At 56.9% G+C, this 13,568-nt stretch overlaps 1 protein-coding gene across 8 annotated transcripts; it reads left to right on the top strand.

The window, feature by feature from the left end:
* The first annotated feature begins 4,959 nt into the window (after window positions 1–4,959).
* REPIN1 (replication initiator 1) lies at window positions 4,960–12,979 on the top strand. 8 transcript variants are annotated; one of them, XR_014301308.1, is made up of 4 exons: window positions 4,961–5,116; window positions 5,862–5,988; window positions 7,338–9,645; window positions 10,669–12,979. XR_014301308.1 is itself a non-coding variant. In XM_082693538.1 (4 exons), the coding sequence occupies exons 1-3, from the start codon at window positions 5,078–5,080 to the stop codon at window positions 9,065–9,067; spliced, it is 1,896 nt and encodes a 631-aa protein (XP_082549664.1). In that variant the 5' UTR covers window positions 4,961–5,077; the 3' UTR covers window positions 9,068–9,094; window positions 9,528–10,187. The 8 variants fall into 8 exon arrangements, 6 of the variants coding, with proteins under 6 accessions (XP_082549665.1, XP_082549664.1, XP_082549663.1 ...); XR_014301309.1 differs by lacking the exon at window positions 10,669–12,979 and adding an exon at window positions 9,867–10,187; XM_082693538.1 differs by lacking the exon at window positions 10,669–12,979 and having other exon boundaries at window positions 7,338–9,094; window positions 9,528–10,187.
* Window positions 12,980–13,568: the final 589 nt, after the last annotated feature.

The raw sequence follows: 13,568 nt of genomic DNA, 5'->3' as shown, positions 1-13,568 counted from the left end.
CTTTTTGCACCAAGGAAAATTAAAGTTTTGATTTATATTTGTCCCCAGAGTTAGCCTGGATTCTCTGGACGGCCTCTACCTGGGATCACAAGTGTCCTCGTGGGTGGGAGAGGTGGGGAGCTGGGACTCCAGCAGGACAGAGGGCACAGCTGAAGGGACCTGCTGGCCTGGAAGCTGGAGGAAGGGCCCTGGGCTCAGGTGCACAGAAGGCAGCTCTAGAAGCTGTAAGAGGTGAGGGAACCAGATATTCCCTAAGAGCCTCCAGAGTGAACACAGCCTGGCCAACACCTCCGTTTCTGCCCAGACTGATTCTGGACTTCTGGCCTCCAGAGCTGGAAGAGAATGAATGGTGCGGTCTTGAGCCACCGGATTTGTGGGCGTTTGTCACAGCAGCCACAGGAAACTCCTGCAGGTGGGCGGTATGGACAGGAGAGAGGCTCGCTGGGAATCACATTCTGAGAAGATGATGCTTGAGCCCGAATCTGAAGAAAGTGATGAGCAAACCCTATAAAGATGAGCAGGAAGGGCTTTCTAGGCAGAGGAAACAGCCACTGAGAAAGCCTCTGGGGGGACCTGGCTACCGTGGCTGGGCAGTGACCTCGGGGTGCCCAGTTCTAAAGGTGGGTGCGGTCAAACCAGTTGGAACCTCAGAGGTCCCAGCAGCCGTCTGCGACGTTCTCAAACAGAACTGTACCATGTTTCGGAGGGCCACTCGGGGTGGGGAGTGGGGAGGAGGGGACAGGCCTGGGGCAGCCCGAGGGGCTGCGCAGGGCTGGGGGCAAGGGGCACACAGCTGGGAGGCGCCCAGGCACGGGCCTCACCACAGCAAATCAGAACTCTACCTGGTTTCCTTTCGACCAAGCCCATGATTTTCCTTTTAGAAAAAGACCCTTGGAACTAGGTCTGGGACAGCAGAGTCAGGTGCAGCCGTCTGGGTGACATCTCAGTCTGGGGCAGCTCTTACAGGCTGACCTTGCCACGTGCAAGGAGGAGCGCTATGATCTTTTCCTGGGGAGTTTCCACATGACCCAGCAAGATCCCTTCGCCAGAGGAACGGGCCGGGGACACTCGGGGTCTTCCTCAGCGCGGATGCGGCTGCTTTCTCCCCAGGTCTGTGCCTGGAGGGATCAGGATGGAGCGCTGCCTGAGCCCCTGCGAGGGGCCAGCAGGCGTGGCCTCCACACAGCTCAGCGTGGGACCTTTCTGCCTCCTCCCCACACTGCCCGGGGACTCCTGGAAGGAGCTCAGCGAGGCTTCCTGTCCGCCTTCAGGATGCTCTCTGAAGCCCGACCCCACTGTTGTTAGGAGCATTAGAGTGAAGTTCTCTCTTCTCTCTGGCTTCCTGCTCTCCTCCAGCTTTTCAACAGTCATCCATTCAAAGTTTATCAACAAATGGCTTGGTTTTATTTCATATTAAGTACTACCCCAAGAAAGACTTCCATTGCTAAACCGGGCGGAGAAGTCCTCTTAATGTCCTTCCACATTGTGGGAAAACAGCTCGGTCTGTTTCTGGGCGGCTCACGATGAGGCCCCGCACATGGCCGGTGGCAGAGGGCGGGCACTAACTCAGTATTTGTTGGCTGTGCAGTGAGTCCTATGGGGAGCCCTGGGACCGACCGTGTATCTGCGAGGGGTGGGTGCGGTTTGCCCGCTGGCAGATGCGGGACTGCTTCTAAGCTGTACTGGGTCCTCTTCCTAAAGAATTTCTGGAGACATTACTCCTCTCATCCCCGGCGTGCTCATTTACTTTGCCAATCTAATCCAGTTGTGGGGGCCAGGCATGGTGGGAGGAAAAGAGGATCCTCCCAGAGCCCCTGCCAATTTTGCTGCCTGGTGGGTCCTCTACCCCGTACAGTCCTACTGTTCTCTGGCAAGCAGGTCAGAGCTGAGACAGTCTCCACTGGGTTCGGCCGTTTGGCTGGTTGCGGCGCCATCCCCCCATAGCCTCCTCTAAGGGATATTGAAGGGGTGGAGTCCCAAATACCAAGGCCTGGAATTCCTGACTGGCAGGAAGGCCTGGGAATCCCCCTGGACTCCTGTGTTCCTTTCCCTTCTGCAGAGTGAAGGCCCCATCACTTGCTTTGGCCAAAAGAGGAAGCTACAGCAGGTGGCTTACTTCTGATGGGGGGGGGGGGGGAGACACTTCTAGTGGGGGCTGGAGAGTGAGGGAGTAGTTTGTGGGCTTAAGTGAGACAGGTTCCCAACAGATGAAGATACTCGGGCGGTCCGCAAAGCAATTCCCCTTGGAGGGGGCCTGAGCATTAGATGCGCACCGCATTTACTCCTGAGCTGATAGGAATCTCACATTCATTCTGCGCTGGGCCCAGCACTCCATGCTTTTCCCACACGTACAGCTTCAGTGGTGAAGAGTAGGGCCGGTTTCCTATCAACCCCTATCTAGCTGTGTGGCCCCGGGGAAATTCCTCCACCTCTCTGAGACTCAGTTGTTTCATCTGTAAAATGAAGAGAAGAGTAGGTTTTCTAGGGTTGTTAAGAGGTTTAACTGAAATGTGTGTGTGAGGGGTTTATCACCCACCGGGACTCACCAGGCAGCAAAAATTGTCTGACAACAGAAGGACTCCCTACATATTAACTATCTCACTAAGTATTTAGGTAAAAACTAGACTATCTTAGGGGCACCTGAGTGGTGCTGTTGGTCAAGCTGCTGACTCCTGAACTCAGCTCTGCTCTTGATCTCAGGGTTGTTGAGTTCCAGACCCCATGCTGGGCTCCACCCACGCTGAGTGTGCGAACTACTTACCAAACAAACAAAGTGTCTTCTGGATGCTCTCATAGACAAATCCATTCTTCTGTAGCCATCAAACTGGACATGCATCGTATGATATGCTATATGCTATGGACATGATCTGACAAAAGTTTTTCTTCTCATGTTCGTCAATGTTATCACATAAAAAGTATACAACTTATACATTTAATCTACAAATAGAAACTTCGACTGTGAGAGATAAAATAAGACCTGAGCAATTGAGGGACAGGGATCTTCAATCTATTCAAATGGATTTTAAAATATTGACAATATTTTTATTTTTTATTTATTTATTTTTTTTTATTTTTTTAAAGATTTTATTTATTTATTTATTTGACAGAGAGAGATCACAAGTAGGCAGAGAGGCAGGCAGAGAGAGAGAGAGGAGGAAGCAGGCTCCCTGCTGAGCAGAGAGCCCGATGCGGGACTCGATCCCAGGACCCTGAGATCATGACCTGAGCCGAAGGCAGTGGCTTAACCCACTGAGCCACCCAGGCGCCCTGACAATATTTTTAAATATTTGACAAATTCTAAAGTTTATTCAGAAGAAGAAATGAGTGACTATAGCTGAGAAAATTTATTTGGGGGCAGAGGAGGAATGTGTGTGTAGGGGGAGTACTTACACTATATTACAACTTATTTTCTGTGATAAAAATACACACATAAAATTTAATTTGGGATGCAGGGCTGCACTATATATGACACCAAAGGCAGAAACCATAATAGCCTTTTACTTGATAAGATATGAACCCCCAAACAATGTGAACTAAAGCCAAATTTCCCAACTTAAAAAAATGGACAAATAAAGTGAGCAAAGGGACATAAGTAAATCTGCAGGAAAATACAAAAAGGCAATAAATATGTGTAAAAACGAGCCAGCTAACTAGTAATCTAGGAAATGAAATTCAAAACAATGGGAAATAATGACTTTAAATTTGAAAAAAAAACCTGCATCATCAAGGATATGGAAAAATGGGCATTCTCAAGGGAAAGCTAATAAATTTTCCTGGAAGATAATTTAGAAAGCATTTTAAAAATATACATTGTCTGTGATCCATCAGTTTCCCACTCCTCGGATTGTAAATCAGCCATGCGCAATAAAAGATGAATCTCTAATGGTACAGAAAACCAAGAAAGTTTCCTTGCACAGTTATGCTAAGAATCATATCACAAGAGAGTATCTAAAAAAAACGGGAGAAAACTCACAATACTGTTAGTGAAAAGGGCAGAATACCTTTTTTTGCAACACATTATCCCAATTACGTCACACATGCATAGATAAGTATAGAAAAAAACACCGGAGGAGACATACCAAATTTGAAATGTAATGACTCCAGGAACTAAAAGTAGGAGAGATTTTTATATTCTATTTCCGATAGAACTGGTGCAACAGATCTAAGTGTTTTAAAAATGAATGCACGATTAACATCGACTTTGTAGAAAAGTGTACAAGTACTTCACAGCGTCCTAGCCCGGAAAACCCAGGAAGCGTTCGGCGCAAAGCCGCGGCCACCTGCTCGGCGGTGAGTCACGGGCGCGGGCTCGCACCTGCCTCCCCGCTCGCCGCCTCGCGGCCGCGCGGTTCCAAGCGACAGGGCCCGCGGCCAGGGCGGCCCCCGGGCCAGGCCCGCGCCCCCGGCCGCGGGAAGCCGGGAACGCCTGCTCGCGGTAATTCCTGGAACAGGGGCATTCTTCTCAAGTTCACCCGGTCGGGCCTTTCCTTTCTCCGCTAGTGAACACGCCGGAAGGCAGACTCTCGCGTCGGCCGCGCCGCGCCCCGCCGGGGGCATCACTCGGTGCTGCAGCGCGGCCGGGGGTCGAGGTGGCCGGCGGCGGCGGCCGCACCCGCGGACGAGTGGCCCCAGGGCGGCGGGCGCCCTCTCGGAGGAAGCCAGCGAGGCCGGGCCCAGCCGAGGCACGGCGGTCCGGCCACGTGGTCGCGCAGGGACGCGCGTCCTCCGTAGGGACAAAGGGTCGGGAAACTTGAGCCCGGCCCGTCCCGGAAAATCCGGGCTGCGGTCGCCATGGCGACGGAGCCGGGATCCGGGCGGCCGCCCCCGGCCCGGCCCGCGAGAGGGCGCTGGGATGGGGGCGCGGAGGGGACGGGCCCCCTGCGCCCGCCCCGCCCCGCCCTCCGGCCGCGGCCGCCGGCCCCAGCCCGCGACTGACCCTCGGCAGCTCCTGTAGTCACGTGGTGCTGGGAACCGGCGGGGGGGGGCTGGGCCCGGGCCTGGCAGTTGTGAACTCGAACCTGCCGCTGTCGCCGCGCGGGGTGGGGAGCGCGGCCGCCGGCGCCGGCGTTCCGGCCTCATGGACGCGCGACGCGCCTCCGCGCACCCCGCCGGAGAGGTTCGTCCCGGGCAGGGCGCTGGGTTCCACGGGGGCCCGAGGCGGGCGGCCCTACCTGCCGGGCGCGTGACTGTGTGTGCGCTGTGTTGGGGGGGGCAGTGCTGGACCGAATGGGGGGGCGAGCCCGCGCACCTGCGCACAGGCTCCGCGAGGTGCGCTCTGCGTGGGGACCCGAAAGGGCCCACTCGGAGTGCGCGGAGCCGTGTGTCCGCGACGTGGACGGGGGACACGCGCGTAAACAAAAGGGGCGTGTGGGGTCTCGGCGACCTTTTGCCATCCACAGGCGCAAGGGGATTGTGCCGGAGACCTGGACACACTAGCTCGCCCTACGCAGCCCCTTGGGAACCCGGCCTGGAATTCCTGTTGGGAGGAGGGTGGGGGAAGGGGAGCCGGCAGGGATTCCAGAGTTTCTGCCATCGGCCGGCCTTTGGCCATCAGCATGGAGAATTCATGCTGTGACCTTACCCGTGGAGGAAATGACCCCCAAACGCTGTCGTGTACTTCCTTGGTGAAGGGGGCACATTCATTGATTAATCCAGTATCCATTAAGGTCACTGGGCCGCTCAGGGTGTGGGTCTTGGATGGGGGAAGGGGTGGTGGCTGGCGAGGACACAAAGATGACTGCCCTGGAGGAGCTCAGAGCCTCATGCGTGTTTTCTCTCCCCTCCCCGCAGGTAAGGCTGGCCTCTCTGCACTCAGAGGTCTGAGCTCTGCCATGGGGGTAGGGGTGTCTTTACTGCTGCAGTTTTCTCTGACATCTGGGGGCTACCAGAGTGTGGGCCGAAGCCGGCACTGCAGCCGCAGAAGTATCCCCAGGAACATCCCCAGGAGGGGCTGGAAAAAGCCTCATCTCCAGCTCCACGGTCTCCAGGGTAGAGTCTGGCCTTCTTTGTTGGGTTCCTAAATGGTTCCACAGCCCCAGTACTCAGATCTCCTCATCCTGGAGGAAGGAAGTCACCTGTAGGGGGGAAGGACCCCCTTCCCATACCAGCGTCTTCCCTGTGCTCAGTCTGGCCATGGGGAATGAGTCATGTCTGAGCTCCTGGAGAGGAGTCCGGCGCTAGGGAATTGAGGATGTGTCTGGAGCTTGTAAGCTGGCAGTGAAGGTCCATTAGGAGGCTCCGCACCACCCACCCCTCAGTGGCTGCAGGAAGCTCTCCTTGAGGAATCTGGGCTCCTGGGCACCGTGGAAGAGTGGAATGTGGGGCAGCCTCTGGTGGGGTTGGGGCATGACCTGGCAGCGGACGGGGATTAGAGCCTTGCCCTGGTAATGATCCCTACCACCCGAGGGGAGGCAGGGATCTGGGCCCCCGAGGATAGCCAGCTGTGGGTGTTCCTTGGATTCGGGAGAGCTCTCCTTGCGATGTCCTAATCATGTGTGTGGGTAGAGGAGGGCAGGCAGGCAGAGTGTGGGCACAGTCTGGACAGGCCGTGACCTGACCCTTAGCATCCAGCACTCCCCTCCTGTTCCCTAGGAGCGCTGCTGTCTCCTGCTCTCCCGCTTCCACCCTGAGCGACTGAGGTCACAGAGGCCCAGAAGGCTCCCCTGTGGTTCGATCAGAGCCCAGTAGAGGATAAATATGATAAAGGCCGTGGGAGTTTCTTTCTGTGGGAACTTTACAAACCCAGGTGCAGAGGCAGGAGCACTGGACTGGGAGTTTAGAAGGCCTGTTCCCCGGTCTGGGTTCCGCTTTTGGTTTACTGTGTCCACTCGGGCAAGCCCCCTCTCTCCTTTTTATGCCTCAGAGTTGCTTCATCTGTCAGACTGGGAGCATCGTGTCTTGTCCTGCCTCACTGTTGCTGGGAAGTTCAAATGTAGCGGCAGGAAATAGAAACGAGTGGGGAGCAGCAGGGAAGCACCTGGGAGAGGCGACCACGTTTTCTGATGAGTCCCAAGGCAGGAATATTTGTCCAGCCGATGCTGGAGTGTTTACTCCATGCCAGACACTGGGTGACTGGCATGAGGGGGATTCCAAGAAGTGTCAGAGTTCCTCCCTTCTGGTAGTTTCCAGGGTTAGCAAATACTTAGTAAATACTTAAATGCACTTGAAATGGTATCTAGAAGCGCAGGATTGAAATGATGTAGAACAGACAGAATAGTCCAGATTCAAGGGCTGTAGGAGTTCAGAGGGATGAGCTCCTTTCGGGCCTAGGGTTGGCCAGGGAGGAACCCGGGCAGGGTAAGTTGATCCCCAGAGTGACACTGCTTTTCCACCCTCAGCAGAGGAAGAACCCATGCTGGAACGGCGCTGCAAGGGCCCCCTGGCCATGGGTCCCGCCCAGCCCAAGGTCCCTGGGCCCTCCCAGAAGTTGCCCCAGACCCTGGAGAAGGAGCCCCATGGGCTGAGGTTACAAGGCACTTCCGTGGCCCAGTCGGGCGGCCAAGCCCCCAGTAGGGCCCATCGCTGTGCCCACTGCCGAAGGCACTTCCCGGGCTGGGTGGCCCTGTGGCTTCACAGCCGGCACTGCCAGGCCCGGCTGCCGCTGCCCTGTCCTGAATGCGGCCGTCGCTTCCGACACGCGCCCTTCTTGGCCCTGCACTGCCAGGTCCACGCGGCTGCCACCCCAGATCTGGGCTTCGCCTGCCACCTCTGCAGGCAGAGCTTCCGAGGCTGGGTGGCCCTTGTTCTGCATCTGCGAGCACACTCGGCGGCAAAGCGGCCCATCGCGTGTCCTGAATGTGCGAGACGCTTCTGGCGGCCGAAGCAGCTTCGAGCGCACGCGCGGAGGTGCCACCCCCCAGCCCCGGAGGCCCGGCCCTTCATATGCGGCAACTGTGGCCGGAGCTTTGCCCAGTGGGACCAGCTAGTCGCTCACAAGCGGGTTCACGTAGCCGAGGCCCTGGAGGAGGCAGCGGCCAAGGCTCTGGGGCCCCGGCCTAGGGGCCGCCCGGCCGTGACCGCCCCACGGCCTGGCGGAGACGCGGTCGACCGCCCCTTCCAGTGCGCCTGCTGCGGCAAGCGCTTTCGGCACAAGCCCAACTTGATCGCCCACCGCCGCGTGCACACGGGCGAGCGGCCCCACCAGTGCCCGGAATGCGGGAAGCGCTTCACCAATAAGCCCTACCTGACCTCACACCGGCGCATCCACACCGGCGAGAAGCCCTACCCGTGCACGGAGTGCGGCCGCCGCTTCCGCCACAAACCCAACCTGCTGTCCCACAGCAAGATCCACAAGCGGTCCGAAGGGTCGGCCCCGGGCGTCCCCGGCACGGGGAGCCCCCAGCTTCCGGCCGGCCCCCTGGAGGCCTCGCCTGAGCCCCCCGCCGCCGAGGCCGCGCCGAAACCCGCTCGGGAGCGGGCGCCCGAGCCTCCGCCCGAGGACCCCGGAGCGCCCGCGGCCGCCGCGGCCGCCGCGCCCCCGTCCCTGTTCAGCTGCGAGGACTGCGGCCGGAGCTTCCGGCTGGAGCGCTTCCTGCGGGCGCACCAGCGGCAGCACAGCGGCGAGCGGCCCTTCGCCTGCGCCGAGTGCGGCAAGAACTTCGGCAAGAAGACCCACCTGGTGGCGCACTCCCGGGTGCACTCGGGCGAGCGGCCCTTCGCGTGCGAGGAGTGCGGGCGCCGCTTCTCCCAGGGCAGCCACCTGGCGGCCCACCGGCGCGACCACGCCCCCGAGCGGCCCTTCGTCTGCCCGGACTGCGGCAAGGCCTTCCGCCACAAGCCCTACCTGGCGGCCCACCGGCGCATCCACACCGGCGAGAAGCCCTACGTCTGCCCGGACTGCGGCAAGGCCTTCAGCCAGAAGTCCAACCTGGTGTCCCATCGGCGCATCCACACGGGCGAGCGCCCCTACGCCTGCCCCGACTGCGACCGCAGCTTCAGCCAGAAGTCCAACCTCATCACCCACCGCAAGAGCCACATCCGGGACGGCGCCTTCTGCTGCGCCATCTGTGGCCAGACCTTCGACGACGAGGAGAAGCTCCTGGCCCATCAGAAGAAGCATGACGTCTGAGCGGGCAGGGCTGCGGAGGCCGAGGGGGTGGCGGAGTACCCTGGGCGTCACTGACGCGAGAGTGGTCGAGAGTGGTGCCGTGGGCCTGGGCTGCGGGTGGGGGGGCCTGTGTTGCCCTTGGTGGAGGCAAGGGATGGGAGAGCAGCCAGTGAGCTGGGCCCTGCTGGAGAGGGAGGTTCAGCCGTCCCCCCCTCCCCCAACCCCCGCCCCAGGCACCAGGAGCGGCTCGCGGAGCACGGGACTCCGGCCTCCAGCCGGTGTTTGCTGAGGTTCCGTCCTGACTGTCCCATGCCCTGGAAAAGTAGCAATAGCAGCTCCACCTACCCCTTTGAGCCCTCCTGCTGGAGGGGCCACCAGGGGCCAGGAAGACCCTTCCCCTCTGGTGTAAACGCCTTAATGTCCTTGTCTTTTATTATGAGTTCCTTCAGCTCTTTTTTTTTTTTTTTTTTTTTGGAAGTAGGTGTGGCGTAGTCCCCTAGTAAATGAGCTCTTGGGAGGAAAAGTGGACCAGCTGGATACACCCGGGAGAACCTGCTGGCCTTGTTAGACGGCACCTGGGGCTTTTCCAGCTCAGAGAGGTGAGGCCGCACTGCTCTAACCTGTCCCACCCCATCCCCTTCCTCCTGCCCCTGCATAGGCACTGGGGCTCCGAGAGACCCATCTACTGTTAGTGCTCGGCTCTGCTCCCCCTCCCTGAGATCAACGCAGCACCCTCCCATCACTTAGACCATCTCCTGGCTGTCAGCAGCCCCCTGTCCAGGCTTCTGTCTGAACACCCCCAACCCTCCACTCGTTGCAGAGCTCAACATGGTGGGAAGGACTGCCCCGTTGATCATGGAGGGTCGGCGGACAGGCAGAAAGGGGCGAGCTTCCCTTTCCCCATTTCTAGGTCATGGATGCCCAGCCTCTGCTTGAACACTTAGGTGACAGGGAGTCCCCACCTCCTGAGGCCCTGGTTCTATTGTAGGATAATTCTAATTGTTAGAAATTCTTCCTTATAATGAATGGAATCCACTTTCCTGTAATTTCTACCTATTGGGCCTTGTTCTGTTCTCTGGAATGAAACAGAACAACCACTCACCCTCCTTTTCAAACTAGAGAATAAAGATTTGGTTTTAGAGCTGGTGGCTGAGTGTTCCTTGCTCCTGGGAAGCTGTGTAGTTTGAAAGAGAAGCAGGGAGCTCTGCTCTGGGATCGGGGGAGGGGCGACAGGGGAGGAGTGCCCCCACCTGAGCTCCTTTGCACCTTACTTACTTTCCCAGGGGAGGCTGGGTGCACCCTGTGGGTGGGGCTAGTTCTGCAGGGACTTAGATTTCTGTGGGGTCAAGTCTGACTGGGCAGGGGCCAGTTATCCGGAGGAAAAGGTCTGATCCTAATGTCCTAGAGTGCCTTCCTGGCTGGCCTGCTGATGCTTCCCTGCACCGTTTCATACACATCAGAGTGCCTGTTCTTGACAGGTATCCGTAGGCCCTTTTTCTGCATAGATCCAGCCTGTGCACACCATGCATAATAGCCACCACGGTTTATGGGAGCCGCACCATGCAAAGTTTACTTAAGTGATCTCACATAATCTCTGGTTGGGAGGTACTCCTCTTTTACAGATAAAAACATTTGCTCAAGGTCGTGTAACTGGTAATCACCAGAGGCCATTTAAACCCGCGTCTCTTGACTCCTGGACCCTAGGCTCCTGACCACCACTACGTGTTTGCTGGGTGAACAGAATATGCTGCTGCTTTGGTGAAGATAATTTTTTTTTTAAAGATTTTATTTATTTGACAGAGATCACAATCAGGCAGGAGGCAGGCGGAGAGAGAGGAAGGGAAGCAGACTCCCCACTAAGCAGAGAGCCCGATGCAGGCCTCTATCCCAGGACTCTGGGATCATGACCTGAGCCGAAGGCAGAGGCTTCAATCTACTGAGCCACCCAGGCACCTCTGGTGGAAATAATTATTAAATGCCTACCATGCCTGATGTTGTGATGGCAACTAGGGGTTTACCAAGATGAAACCTTGTCCTTACCTCCAGCAGGCCCAAGTCTGGACACATATGTGTACACAAATAATGAGCGGAGGGAGGGAGATGGGGGTGAGTGGCTCGAGCAGGATGGAAGCAGATGGCTTCCAAGTTTCATATTGGTTCAAGCTACTTCATGCCTTCATGGAGCCACTTAAGAACCTCTATAGTGGGGCGCCTGGGTGGTTCAGTGGGTTAAAACCTCTTCCTTTGGAGCTCTCTGCTCTGCAGGGAGCCTACTTCCTCCTCTCTCTGCCTACTTGTGATCCCTATCTGTCAAATAAATTAAAAAAATCTTTAAAAAAAAAAACCCTCTATAGTTAATGGCAAATTATCTTTCAGAGACTAGAAGCATTGACTCAAGAAAACCACACATCAGTATGTCTCTTTAAGAGACCCCAGGGATTCAAGGGAAGGAAAGCAGTGTTTTTTGGGGGGGCAGGCAGGTAGGTCAAGGTCTGGGGCTGATGAGCAGGGAGCAGGAGCCAGGTCCTCAGGCACCTAAGGTTTGTACTTGGGGGTTGGGGAAAAGGATAAGGACGAAGGAATCTGACCAGGGTTTCTGACTGTGAAAGATGACCTTTGGAGGAAATGCTTGGGGGTGGGGAAAGCTGGCATTGGGTGTCCATTCGTTCTGTGCTGCACCTGCTTTTGGGCAGAGATGGTGAGGAGAGGTCCAAAGTTCAGGGGAAGTCACTGAAGTGGCCTTGAGGGGGCTGGTCAAGCTGGGACAGAGTGAACTTGTCCATGGGTCCTTTCTGGGTCCCTCAGAGGACCTGATGGACCCCAAGTCCTTGCTCAGCATGGCACATGCTGACAGCAGTCTTGAGGGAGGAACTGCTTAGGCTGGAGGGGTCAGAGTTCTGCTGACAGGAGCCACACTTCTGAAGTGTCCAGTCCCCCCCCCCCGCCCACTTTTTTAATACAATTACAATAAGTCAATTATCTTGTCAAAATTTAATAATGCACACATATATTTCTTAAATGCCGAAGTCTTTCATTCTCCCCTCTCCCCAGCCCGTTCTGTCTTTTCTTTTTTCTTAATGTAAATCGGATCCCAGATGTGCTTCATTCTTTCCGTCCTTGAAACACCCTTGGTCATAAAATGCCAATCTGGAGGAAATCTTTCACTCTGTAGAGGAAACATGCCCAAGACAAGTGGGTTTTCTCACTCATGACCAGTGACAGATCTGGGACCAGAACACCGGAATTCCACACGCCTTTGGTAAACCTTCAGTAGGTATTCTAGAAAATAAAGAGATGGACCCGATTCTTGAAAAAGTTGATGGCCTAGTGGTATCTGGCCTCTGTGTAGGCTTTTATACTTTACATATACTTCTATAGACAACAGAACCAGTTTGGATCCTGCAAAAGTCAGGAAAGGTAAGTATGTAACTAGGAAATTACTCTTTTACAGATAAGTCAAAGTCCAGAGACAGAAAAACTGCACAAAAGTTAGTGGCAAACCGGACAGAATCTCAGTCCGACAGTGTCTATTGTCCTGAACCAAACAATAGCTGGGCCACGGCAATGCCCAGGAGGCAGCTACTGATTCACTAGAACGAGGCCCACCAGCTGCACAGTCGATGTCTCAGGGAGAGAGAGGCCAGCTCTGTCTTTATCAACCCCCAGTCCCAAAGGCAGTTTCTCAGCAGCTCCAGAGAGAATCCTGCCAGTGGGAGCTGACCCAGCGGGCTGGAGGGAGCAGTGTGAGGAACCTTGTTGGCATAAAGAACATTTGGTTCCAATTAGTGCGGGTAGAAGAGAAAATTCTCTTTTCCGGAGGTCTCCAGGAGCAGTCAAGACCCTCCCTGGAGTGTCCCCTGCTGGGACACTCCACCCAGGAACGTGACCTCTTCAGACCGCTGTTTCCTGACAAGAAAGCGAGGGGGGTGGGTGTAACGAGGTCTCGGCGTGTCTCTCTCATAGAGACCCCAGGATCGTTGATCGGGCGCCCACGACGTGCCCAGCGCCGCGCGCGGTGCGGACGGCGATTTCTCTCGGGTCCCGCGAGATCCGTACAACAGCTTCTCACCCTAACACCTGGTGTACCAAGTGCCACCATGTCTCATGCACACTCGGGTGTGAGCGCCAGAGCGGGCTTCGTGCGTCCTGTCCTCCCGGATCCCGGCACCAAGAGCGGTGCGGGCGCGTCCTGAGTCGGACGGAGAGTTGCGGAACGACGGGATCCATCTGAGCGCGCGTCCGCGGGGCCAGAGCCGGAGGGAGCGCGCGGCGGAGGGGAAGTACGGGGTGCCGCGGCGCTGTCCGGTCACCAGCACGCCGCCTCGCCCTCGGCCCCTCCGCCCCTCGGAGCCCTGGACTCCACTCGCGCGCCAGCAGCCAAAGCGTTAAAGCCGCGCGGAGCCCCCCCGCGAGGCTCCGCGGGCGGCGGGGTCAGCCCGCCCACCAGGGCTATTGGCTCAGGAGAACAAAGGGGCCGCCCCGCGGGCTTCTCCGATAGGGCCGAGCTGGTCATCTGAGCGGC

Source organism: Mustela nivalis (genome assembly GCF_964662115.1).
Source record: "Mustela nivalis genome assembly, chromosome: 12".
NCBI lineage: Eukaryota > Metazoa > Chordata > Mammalia > Carnivora > Mustelidae > Mustela > Mustela nivalis.
Note: the sequence above shows the minus strand (reverse complement) of the source record. Positions and strands in the feature narration are given on the sequence as shown.

Excerpts from the sequence above, each read along its gene's own strand:
- REPIN1 (XM_082693538.1), top strand. The coding sequence starts at position 5,078 with ATGGACGCGCGACGCGCCTCCGCGCACCCCGCCGGAGAG. Across the intron at positions 5,117-5,861 it reads CCGCGCACCCCGCCGGAGAG|TTTTCTCTGACATCTGGGGG; the intron begins GTTCGTCCCGGG and ends TTACTGCTGCAG. Across the intron at positions 5,989-7,337 it reads CCAGCTCCACGGTCTCCAGG|CAGAGGAAGAACCCATGCTG; the intron begins GTAGAGTCTGGC and ends TTCCACCCTCAG.